Source organism: Mesitornis unicolor, unplaced genomic scaffold (genome assembly GCF_000695765.1).
Source record: "Mesitornis unicolor isolate BGI_N332 unplaced genomic scaffold, ASM69576v1 scaffold29733, whole genome shotgun sequence".
NCBI lineage: Eukaryota > Metazoa > Chordata > Aves > Mesitornithiformes > Mesitornithidae > Mesitornis > Mesitornis unicolor.
This window is the reverse complement of record NW_010173109.1, coordinates 7,884-21,612: the sequence shown is the minus strand read 5'-3', so window position 1 is coordinate 21,612 and position 13,729 is coordinate 7,884. Positions and strand designations below refer to the sequence as shown.

At 39.6% G+C, this 13,729-nt stretch overlaps 1 protein-coding gene across 1 annotated transcript in view; it reads right to left on the bottom strand.

The window, feature by feature from the left end:
* Nucleotides 1-2,322: 2,322 nt before the first annotated feature.
* The window catches only part of LOC104537662 (mitogen-activated protein kinase 12-like), a gene marked incomplete at both ends in the record, with an annotated part of 18,885 nt that continues 7,478 nt past the window's right edge, over nt 2,323-13,729 (bottom strand). The window contains 3 exons of the mRNA XM_010180608.1: nt 2,323-2,393; nt 11,081-11,192; nt 11,778-11,836. Of these exons, the coding sequence (XP_010178910.1) occupies nt 2,323-2,393; nt 11,081-11,192; nt 11,778-11,836 (242 nt within the window). The remainder of the gene's footprint in view (nt 2,394-11,080; nt 11,193-11,777; nt 11,837-13,729) is intronic.

Below are 13,729 nucleotides of genomic sequence, written 5' to 3'. Positions count from 1 at the left end.
CTGTGATTCTGTGATTCTGTGAAATTCTGTGCATTATGTATTAACTTCAGGATTTCTTTCATTTACATAATCATTAGGCTCAGGAACAAGTGTATCCTGTTAGTACTTAATATTAACCTGGTACCATTTCAACAACAATCTTCACATGAAACTATTATTCACATACTCCAATCCTCTTTTTAGCTGGAACTTCGAAAGCAATTTTCAGAGCAGGTTTGAAAATCCTTTTTATAATGCAGGAATTATGAAAGAGAGAGCAAATTCCCTTCAGCTCCCCTTCAACTCAGCAAACTTAATTTTCCTAACTTGCTTCAGTAACCATAACAAAAATAACTTGTAACTTTGAAACTGCAGAATGGGCAGTGACTTCCCCTCAGGCACCCTTCACTGGCACTTGTCCAATTCCTATGTAGCAGTTGAGAGCATCAGATGAGGGAGCCAGGCAGCAAAAAATAGAACAAAAAATATGAACAATAAAAGTGATTCCTTATTAATTAATTACCAATTCAAGGAACTGTTCCAACTTGCCTACAGCCACATCACTACAGAGCTTCTGTGATGTGTTTCAAATACATCTGACTTTTTTTTCAAATAAGCATATCCTACCTTCAATTCACAGTCTTCGTTCACCGCCAAGTTTCCAGGCTTTAGATCCTGTAATCAAATTTGAAATGGATGTTATTTATTTATTTTACAACAAACACAATAAAGCACACTTACTTTATTTCGTGTGGGTTTAGTGGTTTTCATATAACTACTTAGAACAGCAACAGGTAAAACAATGTAATAAATCTAAATTAGAAAACATAACAAATAGCAGAAACAAAGACAAACTTAAGTATGTTTGACTTTTTCCCAATGTGTTTTCTCCCCAGACAAATTAACTTTTTTTCTGCTAGAAGTCAGGAAAATACTTGCCAGTGAAGGAACTCACTCATTTTACTGTGACTGGGGTTTGCACATAAATTCATTGCATTTAACACTAACACCACGAAGTTAAGGATTCACATACAGTGAGATGGAGCAAGTTAAATTTCCTTCACTGTTTCTGGACTGTACACATTGCATTTCTAAATATACTTTAAAAAGGTTCCATACCCTGATAGACCTGGAAGGAGTACTGAAGGAATCAACAAGATTTTACATAAAAGCCTGTGCTCTCTTCCATGGGAAAATCAATTTCCTAATGAAGTCAACTGAAGACTGCAACATGAAAAAAAAAAATCCCTTAAGCCTCTTCAGCTATTGTAGAGATGTCTAATGATCTTCCAAAGTTGTACTTCTAAGTTCAGCGGCAAAGGGAAGAGCACTGGCAATGACTAAGAACATTTTGCAATGTCAGTGGCTCAGACATTCACAGTTATAAAGAGAAAGAAAAAAATCAGAAATAAATTTTCCTTCAGCTTTTTCAAGCCTTTGTCACACTTTAGCACAAGATGTTTAGAGGAATCTTCTCTCTGAACTTTTTAACAGGCATCCAGCTGTTTTATACGAATATGTTTTAAGATCAGAGGGGCTTTGAAGATAAACAAATTGGTGCAAAGAACTGTAACAAAACCAAGAAGCTCAAGAGCCATCAAGAGGGAACTTAGAAAAAGTCTAAGCAACTGTAAATTTAGACCGTGATCACAGCAGTTATAGAAAAAAAGTCATCAAGTTATTACATTATGTTGGCAGTTTGTGTAGTTTCCATGTCCAGCTTAAAGCTACTATACGATGTGCACTTTCTGTGGTGGTCCTGATACTTTCTAACAAATGGCCAGTTTCTACTGTTTTGATGCAGTTTTGGGAGAAGTTATGCTGCTTGGTACCACGAGGGCATCATTGACAGTGATTTTAAGAGGACTTTAGACACAGTGGGGATTCAAAAAGCATCAGATGCTTAACTTCTCTCAGAACAAAAAAAAAAAGGTTTTCAAGGCTCTAAAATTCTGGACAATTTTTGTCAGTTTCTATGTTTTCATCCCTCCCGCCTCCAATTTTCAACATTACCATGATGTTTAAACAACATCTAAGCACTATTTTTAAAAGTTTAATCTTAATTTAAAAAAACCAAAACCAACACCCAACAAAACTCTTATCTCAATTTAGATACTATCTGTGCTTGCACTGACTGACAACTCAACTTCAAAAGCAATTTAAGAAATGCAAATCTAAGCTGTATTCAATGCAACTTGAGTGCCCAGCTTACACTGGTGTAACCATACCACCTTTTGTTCCCATTGAACTAGAAACCACAGGCATCATCACACACTATCAAGACACTGCAAACAGAATTTCAGGCATATTTATGAGCATGCTTATGGAACAAGCACAACTCACATAATCAGAAAATAGATACATCTTATATTGTTTCCACTTACCCTGTGAATTATGCCTGATGAGTGAATATACTGTAAAAAGAGAAAGTATTTTTTTAGTTAATGTGGTCCTGACTTTAAGAATTTGCCTAGGACAAGGGGTGAAAGTACTTTTTCATGGTGCTAAAGTAATCTGAAATTAGAGAATGTTTATTTGTTGCACAGAAGATATTTTTCACTATGTTTTTAAAGTTCAGATAATTAAACTATTTTGCCCTATCCCTCCCCCCAGTAATGAGAAACCAGTAAATCAGTTTGACCACTGCAACAGATCATAGTTTTTTCTAATTCTTCCCATACATAAAATCCTGTTTCCAGTTAAGTTTTGGCATTGCTAGATATATATATATATGTATGTATGTATGTATGTATATATCAAAATAAGTCCTGCTATTTTCTATATCTGAAATCCTCTCTTGCAATAAATGCCTCTGGTGTGTCATCATAGTTCAGATTCCCACACTCCAGTGGCACCGAATTTTAAGAGATCACTTAAGACAGGGATGAAGGCCAGTCAAGGTCTCAGCTGAGAAGTCTTGCTACATACTTCATTACTTCCTCAGTGAAACACGGGGAGGTTGTGTTACAAGACATTCTCCTTTACCTGAACATTTTCACCACCATTCCAGTGACCTATGTAAGGGCTCACAAAAGTCAAACCTAGTAACCGGACATGTAGGATTAGTACTTTTGGGAAGATACCTGACCAAATACAGAAGTCTGCACCTGTGACTGTCACCAAACACTACCCACTGAGGTACGCAGTTCCTCTGACCAGCTGAACGATGCCCTAGAAGAGACTATTTTCATAATGGAGAATAAAGGGAGCCTCTAGTACCCAGTTCAGGCACAGGCATCTCTTTTGCAAGGGCTGAAATGCAGAAAGTTGTGAAATGAGGATGTGCTTTCTAAGAGTGGCCTGGGACATGTTGGTACTGTTCACTTCAGGTGCGGGGAACTAATCTGAAAACCCCACAGACCAAACTACTGATGGAAGCACATACTGCTGACACTAAGCAACATGAGAAAAATAAAAGTTTCTTTAAAAGTCCCCAGAAAAGATGGATGAGATATGAATCTCACTAGCTTCACCTGGAGTTTTCATTCTATTCTACCCTGAAGAATGGGACAATAACTGGGAAAAGAGTTACTGGGAACCAGCTGTCAGAGTCAGGAAAGACCAACCAGGGACAGTCAGCACGGCATCACAGAGACACATGGAAGCACAGACCCTTGCAGAGTGACTGCCAAGCAGCCATAGCCTCAGTAACCACTGTCTGCTTCCCCAGCAGCCATGAAAGATGAGCAATTAACCTTGTACATGCAACAGTCCCTCTGCAAAAGGATCCTCATTGTTCACCTGATAAGGGCACCAGGCAAAAGAAAGCAAAGCTACAGATCAAAGTGAACTTCCCCAGAGATCCAGTGTGCATTTCAGACATAAGTTTCTGAACTTATAAACCCATAAAGTTTCTGAACTTATGAACCCATAAACCTAAGCAGCACAAGATCTGGATTTAAGGCACCAACCTTTTAAGGCAGTGACTGAACAAAACCAAAATCTCTGTCATCTACTTTTTCCTCTCCTACACCTGACACAGTGCTCCAGATGTGGGCTCATAGGTTCTGCATAGAGGGGAAAAAAAAAAAATCACTTCACTTAACCACATGGTTACAACTTTACCTATCCGGTTCCTATGGTGGTAGGGCTCCGCTGCCGCATGGGTGCACTGCTGACCACCATGCCCGAGCCCATGCAGGTCTCGGCATTTGCAGTTCACCAGTTCCTGCTGCACATTGCTTGCAGATTAGGCAAGGTTTAACATAATCCGTAGGAAATGCCAAAGCGCTTCACAGGATTTCCTGGGGCAGACACAAGGGGCTGAGGGTGCAGGGCTGTTCCCCAGAACATAGGCTACAAAACCACTGCAGCAAACAAAGAACTACAAAATGCTGTATGTGTCATGGATGTGCATGAGATGGATCAGGATGGGAGGAACAAGATACAGAAAGACAAAGTTTGTCATTTTTACATGGAGACCAGAGAGTGCATATATGTGCTTTTTTTTTTTTTTTTACTTTTAAGAAATATATCTATAAGTAGTCAGACTTCCAATACATGAAGAAAAAGTTGTCTTCTGCCAATACCCATCTTGATCAAAGACTCCACAACGATTACTTGCATTCTAAATCATTTCAGTGTCTTCTTACTGAAGCTACTTGATTTTCCAGAGCAGATGCTTAAAACATTCTATAGGCTATTTTTGCTGGTATGACTGTACACAGAAAGGAAATAACTGACAGACCCAGGAATTTCTGCACCTAAGAATGTAACATGTAGAAACAGGAACTAAAAGGACTGCACCCTTCAGAGTTTTAGCTGAAGAAAATCTCACTTGTCTTGGGGCAAGAGCATGGTTTCGCTGGCGTTCTCACTCCACTGAAGATTTTATGAGCGTTCACAGCATCAAAATCATGTTAACACTTTGGGGAGAACTCCTATATTTTCTAAACACTTCTCTTAATACAACAGTACTGACATTACATGAAATAGCACCTATTACTGGTGCTACTGTACACATCAGCCATTCTGTAAGCTGAAATACTGGTGTTTTGCTGCAGTGTTTCTTTAACAATAGAAGTGTTTTTTTAACTGCATTTTATTATCTCCTGGCAGGTAGCAGCATTGGAACTACGCCACTCTTAGTTTCGAAAACTTTCCATTTTGGTTCAATAACCTTCTGAAATGGGATCCTATTCTTATCAATTCGACTCACTAAATTATCCATTTATTGACAGATTTTTCATTCTTAACATGGGAAACATTCAGACCAGAGCAGACGCATCCTTCACAATGTTATTACCACTTCACCTGAACAATATTTGATTTCAAGAACCCAGTTAACATAAGCAAAGCGCCTTGGAGCACAGGAGCTCTGTGCATTTTCCTAAAGACAATTTTTGGTAGCGTGCATAAATCTTTGACTACAAACTTCAGATTGCGCTAGGAAGCTCTCCAACAGTTGTCAAAATTCTAAGCATTCTTGTCTGTATATGCAATCTCTACACGAAAGAAAAAGCTAATCAAGAGGGAATTAGAAAATAGAAGGAAGTATTCTAGGCAGCATGCAAAATGAAAATGAGGAGTGACTTGGCAGGGAAGGAAAAACTGAAGAGGAAATGGGTGATGGGGGAAGGGAAAGCAGAAGAGCAGAAAGATCAACATAAATATGAACTAAAGACAGTAAATAGAGACAACAAAAGGAGAGAACTAGGGCAGGTAAATATTACCATGAGTATGGCAAAAGAAGCATGAACAGGTGTTTGTACAGCCCAAGAGCTATCTGTACATTCTCAAATGCTGTACAAATAAAGAAACAGGACCACGACCCACCTCCCCACACCTCCATGAACAGGAATGCATCCAGCACTCCTGCAGGAGAGGGACCCAACACTGAAAGCTCCAGCCCCTTTCCACCTACATAAAGACATTTATGCTCAGCTTGCCTTCTGTATGCTTTGACAATACACAGATTTTCTGTCAAACAAAAAAATGATGAAAGCTCTTCCAAGTTGCAAGCTCACACTTAAATAAAATTTAATGCCAGACTAAAGCTCGAGCAGGAAACAGACAAGGAGAGGCACGTCATAGTTTTTAAGTGGTGTCAAATCTCATTGTTTTTTTCCTCCAACAGATAAAGTTAAATTCTGATAAATTACAAGGCTCACCAAAGAAAGGAAATGAATATTTCATTCTCTATAGAAAGAAGACAGCAAAATGGCAAGAGAAGCTAACAAACAAACAAGGACTGTGTATAGACTTGCAGAGCAAAGACCTGAGGGCTTGATACAAATCTTCCTGAACTCAGTATGAACTTTCTGGTGACCTCAGTTTATAGATGTTTTTAAAATCAAGCCTGTTGAGCATTTTGGTATGCAAGAAATCTAGAGCCAGTCTACAGGTAGAACGCAGAAACCAAGCCTGCAAGGAACTGACTTGGGGCCTCTGCAAAAATCTCTCTTATCCCTTCACAGTACATCACTCGTGCAGAGGTTTTCTACAAGCATTTAACTGCCACGTGTAAAAAGGTTGTCACGATACAAGTACGCAATGTGACAAAAATGATGAGCAGCCTTCTTGCCTTTGATCAGACATAAATACAGATACCATAAAGTGCCTATGAACTTTACACAAAGGACAAATGCATATTGCAGGTAACATCTTAAATACCAACACCCCCTCTCGCCCCCAAAATAGAGCTTATCAAAGGTAAAAGGTGCAAAAAAATTAATATGTATTATAGAAATGAGAAGCTAAGCTTGGGACATTGAGTTTTACAACAAAGATCTACAGACTGGCATTTTCCTCCTTCACAGGCGTTGCAAAGTATTTTTCCTTCACAATGCCTCAAATAAGTGTATGCTTAATTCAACCTCACCCTGCCAAAAAAGCAACCTAAGTAAACACAGACAGGTTGCCTTTAATCCAGATACAGAGGATCTTAAAAAGCACAAGATTTTAATGCAAAACTTTGCATATCCTTTCTTAAACAGTTAACTTACTGATATCTGTAAAACAAGAGAATAATTACTGACCCGTTTTCTTTTTTCTCTGTATGCTACCAATATTGCTTTCATCTTAACTCACCTCCTAGCATGGGCAGGGCTGCAAGAATGTCCCTCAAGCACTAGACCACCCTATTTCTTAAAGATATTTCCAACCAGGTGTATTATTGTGGCTGGATGAATTGGTTCAAGAAGAATCAAAAATTTAATGGAACAGATATAGTAAAGACTGTTCTCAAATGTTTGCTTTGTAATAGGAAATGACAGAACATCAACATCCAGTAGCTGAAAAATGTCTTATTTCCTGCTGGTAATTTTGAGGTAAGTACAGTTATGCTCTTCAAAAATGTGGGGAAAGAAACGAAATATTCAGGTGAACCACTTCTTATAGAAGATCTAACACAGTTACAGAGACCAGAAATAGCAATTTATTAAGACTATCTCAGCATCCCTGCTGGTTGCCTTGCAACTGGAATGAGAACTGCCCTCGTTTTTATGAAATCTTGACAACAGCAGCTTACACCAAGAACTTCCTGCTCTTTTCCTCTGTGGTGGGTTGACCTTGGCTGGCACCAGGTGCCCACCAAGCTGCTCTCTCATTCTCCCTCCTCAGCAGGACAGGGCTGAGAAAATAAAATGGAAAACCTCATGGGTAGAGTCAAGGACAGGGAAATCACTTACCAGTTACCAACACAGGCAAAACAAACTTGACTTGGAAAATTCATTTAATTTATTGCCAATTAATAACAGAACAGGATAGTTCAAAACCAAAACTAAAACCATCTTCCTCCCACCCTAGGCTCAACTTCACTCCTGACTCTTCTATCCTCCCCCTGAGTGGTGCAGAGAGACAGGGAATGGGGATTGTGGTCAGTTCATTATGAGTTGTCTCTGCTGTTATTTTCTCCTGATATTCACAGGTCTTGCCACAAAGCCTGCCAGGTGCCTGCTCCAGGGTGGACTCTCCAATGGGTGCAGCTTCATTCAGGACACATCCATGTGCTCCAGCATGGGGTCCTCCATGGGCTGCAGGGTGGATATGTGCTCTGACGTGGTCCTCCACAGCTTGCAAGGGAGCAATGTGCACCATCAAAATCTTCACCGTGGGCTGACAGTTCTGGCACCTGGAGCACCTCCTTCTCCTCTTTCCTCACTGACCTTGGTGTCCACAGAGCTGTTTCTCTCACGTTTTCTGACTCCTCTCTCACAGCTGCTGTGCAGCTTTTTTAGCCCTCCTTAAATCTGTTACCACAGAAGTGCCATGAACATTGCTGATGGGCTCAGGTTTAGCCAGTGGTGGGTCCATCTTGGAGCTAGCTAGAACCAGCTCTGTCCAGCATGGGAGCAGATTCTGGTGTCTTCTCACAGCAGTCACCCTTGCAGCCCCCCACTAGCAAACCCTGCCACACAAACCCAGTACATCCTCTTGAATTCCTGCTCTGTTTTCTTCATGTATGTCAACCATGCACAGCTGCTGTGCTTGCCTTCCACATTTACTGATCCAACAGACTTCAGCGTCAACCATTGGAGCCCACAAACTCCACTGTGTTGGCCTCCATGAGTTTATCTAGGCCATTTAGACCAAAATATGTTTCTAAGCTACTCGACTGGAATTAAATTCATTATTCATCCTTTTCACTACACACAACTCAAGCTAATTTTTTACAGTTCATATATTGCTTGCCTGTAAAATTAGCCCTAATGATGCTTTTCATCTCTGGTGAATAGCATGCCTCTGCTGGAAATCTGTTTCCCAGGCAGTTACCTGGAACTAAACAGACCACCACACTTATATGGTCCTTGAGAAAACATTTATTAGGACATAGCTTTGTAGTTAGGGAACCAAACACAAAACTGAAATAATAACTCCACATTCAAAGCCCAGATTAGAGGTGAATTCCCTCTAGTTTAAATAAAGCCAATTTCCCCAAACCTGGCTTTAGTTTCTAGATTTGTAAAACAGGAATTACAGCATTTAAATGCACAAGTGTAGAATGAAAAGGATAATCACTTAGCATATGTAAGAGGCTACGTCAGTGAAAATCTGCTAAATGAAAAACACAAAATCCAAGGTAGGGTCAAAGAGAAATGAATAATGCAGGACTCAACAACAAAGTATATTTTACTAAGTTTGTGATAGGAGTAAAACAATTTACTTGCCCTTCTGTATCTGTTCAGTACTGACAGACAAAGGGATCGCTGTCCCTGATTTTCTTGTTCAGGAACAGCATGCTGTCCTGTAATATTATTTATTTTTAATAATGTTTGGCAATGCAAATATAGATTTGGAAGAATCAGCATCCTGATGGATGTGCCAGACCTTCCTGTACCAAAACCAGTTCTGTATTTCCACTGCACAAGCACATCCCTATGCAACACACCTCTCAATGCAGACTCCACCTATCTCTATATAGGAGCACAGAGAGAAGGCACAGGACCATAAACTCAAAACTGTACAGTGCAAGCAGCAGCAAAGGATCAACATTCAATTCCAGACAATGCTGTTCCATGGCCTCCTTATAACAAGCATCTCCAGAGCAGCAAAGAGAATTAAACGGCCATCACTGCAGGAGAGCCTGGCTGAAGCCTGCAGAGCTAGGGCAAGGTTTCTCTTCTCTTGGAATTGTGTCACCAAAAGAGAAAAAATAATAAAGTCGTAGCAGCCTTTTGGTAATCAACACCTGCATACACCCGAAAAGCAAACACTAATTTAACAACTCTAGTACCAATCTGGAATGAGTGGCATTTTCACATCACTAATATAGGTTATAGATGAACAGGGAGCTTAAAGAGTATCTTCTTTTTGTGTTGTAAGATACAAACTTAAATAATCACAGGCCATTTTTAAAGCCAAATAAAGGAAAAAAGTAGTAGCAAAAATAAACAGTATTTAGCAGAAAGATGAGGAAGAAAAACATACAGCCCTGGAGTCAACAGGCCTCAAAGTCCCTCTCGGGGTCAGACTTTCACCCCAAAATCCCACACCTACAAGTTGATAGATATGTAAGGTACAACTATGCCATACATATAGATATGGTATAAATACATACATACACATACACACCCCCCCAATCCAATATGTACACACATATATACATGTACATACATACATACCTATGTATATATCTATATATATGTTCCTTAGAGGAGCATAGAAAGATACACTTAGAGCAAGTTAGGTGCAGAGCGCCTTAGCAACAGTGTGTCAGATCAGTACTGGTGAGCCACGGAAACATTTCCAACTTAGAGAAATGTGAAGCTGATGACATTGCTGAGGGCTCAAGTCAAGGGGGGCTCTGCCTCTGAGCTCAACAGTGGTTTCATCCTTAGTCTCCACACTCTCCAAGTAGCCACAGTCAGAGGTGTGGCAGAGCAGCACCACAATCCGCTACTGGCAAGAACGCACTGGTGAGGCCGCACCTCGAGGACTGTGTTCAGTTCTGGGGCCCTCACTATAAGAAGGATGTTGAGATTCTAGAGCGTGTTCAGAGAAGAGCCACAAGGATGGTGAGGGGTCTGGAGAACAAGCCTTATGAGGAGCGGCTGAGGGAACTAGGGTTGTTTAGCCTGGAGAAGAGAAGGCTGAGGGGAGACCTCATCACCACCTACAACTACCTAAAGGGAGGTTGTAGAGAGGTGGGTGCTGGTCTTTTCTCCCAGGTGATGGAGGACAGAACAAGGGGAAATGGCACCAAGCTGTGCCAAGGGAGGTTCAGGTTAGAGATAAGGAGGAAGTTCTTTACTGAGAGGGTTGTCAGAGGCTGGAACAGGCTGCCCAGGGAGGTGGTGGAGTCACCATCCCTGGATGTATTTAAAGAGTGGGTAGACAAGGTACTTAGGGATATGGTTTAGGGGGTAGACAGGAGCGGTTGGACGTGATGATCTCGGAGGTCTTTTCCAACCGAGCGATTCCGTGATTCTGTGATTCTGTGAAAAACCACAGCAGGGACTTTCTGGTATACTCAAATATGACCAAAAAAAAGCAGATTACATTTATTATCACAAAAAAACTGCTGTGTAGAGTGCCATCACTTTCACCATACAAGCTGAGATAAATTTTATCCTACTATCAAATTACAAGTATTTAGAATTCTCCATAATGGTTTACTAGGAAAAAAGGTTGTGAAATCAAAATAATAGTGAAAGTGACAAACCTTTAAGCCTTTCAACATCTGATATACCAGGAACTGGATTCGGTCTTCAGTTAGTTTCTCATGCTTCATTATCTTACTCAAGTCTGTGCCCATAAATGGCATGACAAGGTAGCTTAAAAAAAAAAAAAGGAATGAAAAAACCCCAACAGAATAACTTTAGTTTCCCAAATAAATTGAAGCATAATTGTATGCTACATTTTAGTGACAATATTAAATTACAGATAATTGAATTTACCAAACAATTCCATCATCATCCCCCTGCCCTCTGAGTTTCTGTTTTTATCCATTTTGATTGTCCTTAAGAGGTATTGCCTGACCCTGTCACTGATTATGGAAAGTTGCCAGTTATCAGAAGAGTGCAGACTCTCAACTAGTTAGAAAGAAAATAACCGTGAGCCCTGTGATATTTCAAAGACACACACACAGAAAACTAAGACATTCATGCAACGTTATGTATCTCTCAGTCATCATAGCGTTGAACTAGCAGATAGGTAACTGGTTCTAATGACAACCTGAGAACCTGACAGACCAATTCTGAAGTTGCACATAAGAGTTATATTAAGATGAAATTCAGAAAAAAAAAATCCATAATCCATGAAGCTAAAATTTTGGGATTCTCCATTTTAAAAAGCAACAACCTTTCCTCCCACACAAGCAGCAATGCCCTGCTCCCAAACCCAACCAACTCAGAACTTACAAGTCATTGAACTTCTCCAGCGTTACATCTGGTGTGAACACATCCAAGATTCCAATGACCTAAAAATAAGGGGGGGAGGAGAGGAAAAAACTCATGGATTAATACTGATTTAACACACACAAAAAATCCCAAACTGCATAGTAAGTTAAAAAAAATGTAATCAAAAACATTTCCAGAGTGAGAAATTAGCCACAGGCACAAAGTAGTGCCTAGCAACACCAAGATTTGTTTGTTATGTGTTAAATTTTGTAACTGTTAGGGCTGTTTCCCTCTGTGATAAGAAAAAAAAAAGTACTGACTTGAACAAGAACTTCAGAGGCTAACAGTTTTATGTAAGAGGAGAGAGCATCTTTTAACTTGAACCCCTGAAGTGTCAAAATAGAGAAGAAATATCAGTTTGTAACCTGAAACAGTCGTTAAGTGCTATTCACCTAGCTGGGCTTGCTGCTTGATAATGTAGAAACCTTTAAACATCACCTATTTTCTGTAACAGGGTAATTTAGGCTCACAGACTACAATATCTAATTGGGAGTATGGAGAAGAAACTAGAACTAAACTGTTTATTTATAGAGAGCTTAATATGATTTACTATGGCCTGCATCTTAGGTTCTCCTTAGGAGTATTTTTTGTCAAACAAAAGCATTCTGGCACTTGGAGAAATAACAAACTAGTAAAACAGATTTCCCACCAATTTTTCCTACTGCTATGGCACCAAAGGACTATGTGCATTAAGGTAACTGCCAATGCTTCTCTCAAGCCCATTAAACACCAGAAAATTAAATATACAGAACTCAATGCTCAAAAAGATGTAGCTGGAATTGTCTAAAGCCAGATCTCTGCTTGGATGCTGCTTAATTCAGGTAGTGGATAGCACAGGCTTTTAGAGTTATTTCTTTTCTGCTTCTGCTATTAATTCGTGACTATTTCTGTCTGCTCAGAGGAAGCCTCCCAAGCCCTGGACTGCTGATGGTGTTTCCCAGGTGCAGGAAGCTGCGTTGATAGGGGTGTGCAGGGGTTTGCTGGAAAGGAAGATAAACGGCTAAAACATTGATCATTCAGACCTATCTCCACAGCCATGCAATTGAAGGACATCAGATAATACTTCAAACTAAAAGTGTATAAAACTAGAAATCGTGAGAAAGCAAGCAGGGGCAATGTCATAGTATGTTGTCTGATGTTACCATCAAAACCCTAAAAGAAGGACTGAAAAATCCACTTTGATATCAATCAAGATGGATTTTGGACATTACTGCTATAACTTAATTGCTCCACAAAACAAAGACCTTCAAAAAAAAGTGCATGACAGTAAAGAGAAGTGAGAGCAGAAATGCAGGGAAGAAAAAAATCAAGAAAATAAAGGCAACTTCCTTTATTTAAAGCTTTAAATAAAAATCTCCAACTGTGATGAAATCCTTACTGCACATATTTTTACCTTTTCCACATTGGTGGAAATGACTACAGTTAGCCTGGCTATTATAAAAATGTCATAATGATGAACAAATAGAAAAACTAATAAAGATGAAAATTACTTTTTTTTCTTTGTAGCCACATATATCTTTGAAACAATTCACTAATAATATTTTCCTGAAGACTGTTATATGAAACTAATGAAATAAGAACAATATAACTACCATAAAACAATAATTAAACCCACAGAGGATGTGGTTATTATTTGAAGTAATATCTTCAGTGCTAAGATTACAGCAAGAATTTTTTTGCATTACAGTTTTACATAAGGTTTTCATTTCTATGTGGAGGCAGGGAGAGAAAGGGGGAGTGAGGAATTAGGAAGATGTACATGACAACAATGGAGCATAATGCAGCTCTGTGGGCATTTCCTAAGGCGGCATGTATATACACACATAGCATACGCAGGCAGAAAAGTTGTGTGCTCTCCAAAGATTTCAGTACTAAAAAGAAGGCAGTTGACGTTTTAACAGTAGTTTTATCCA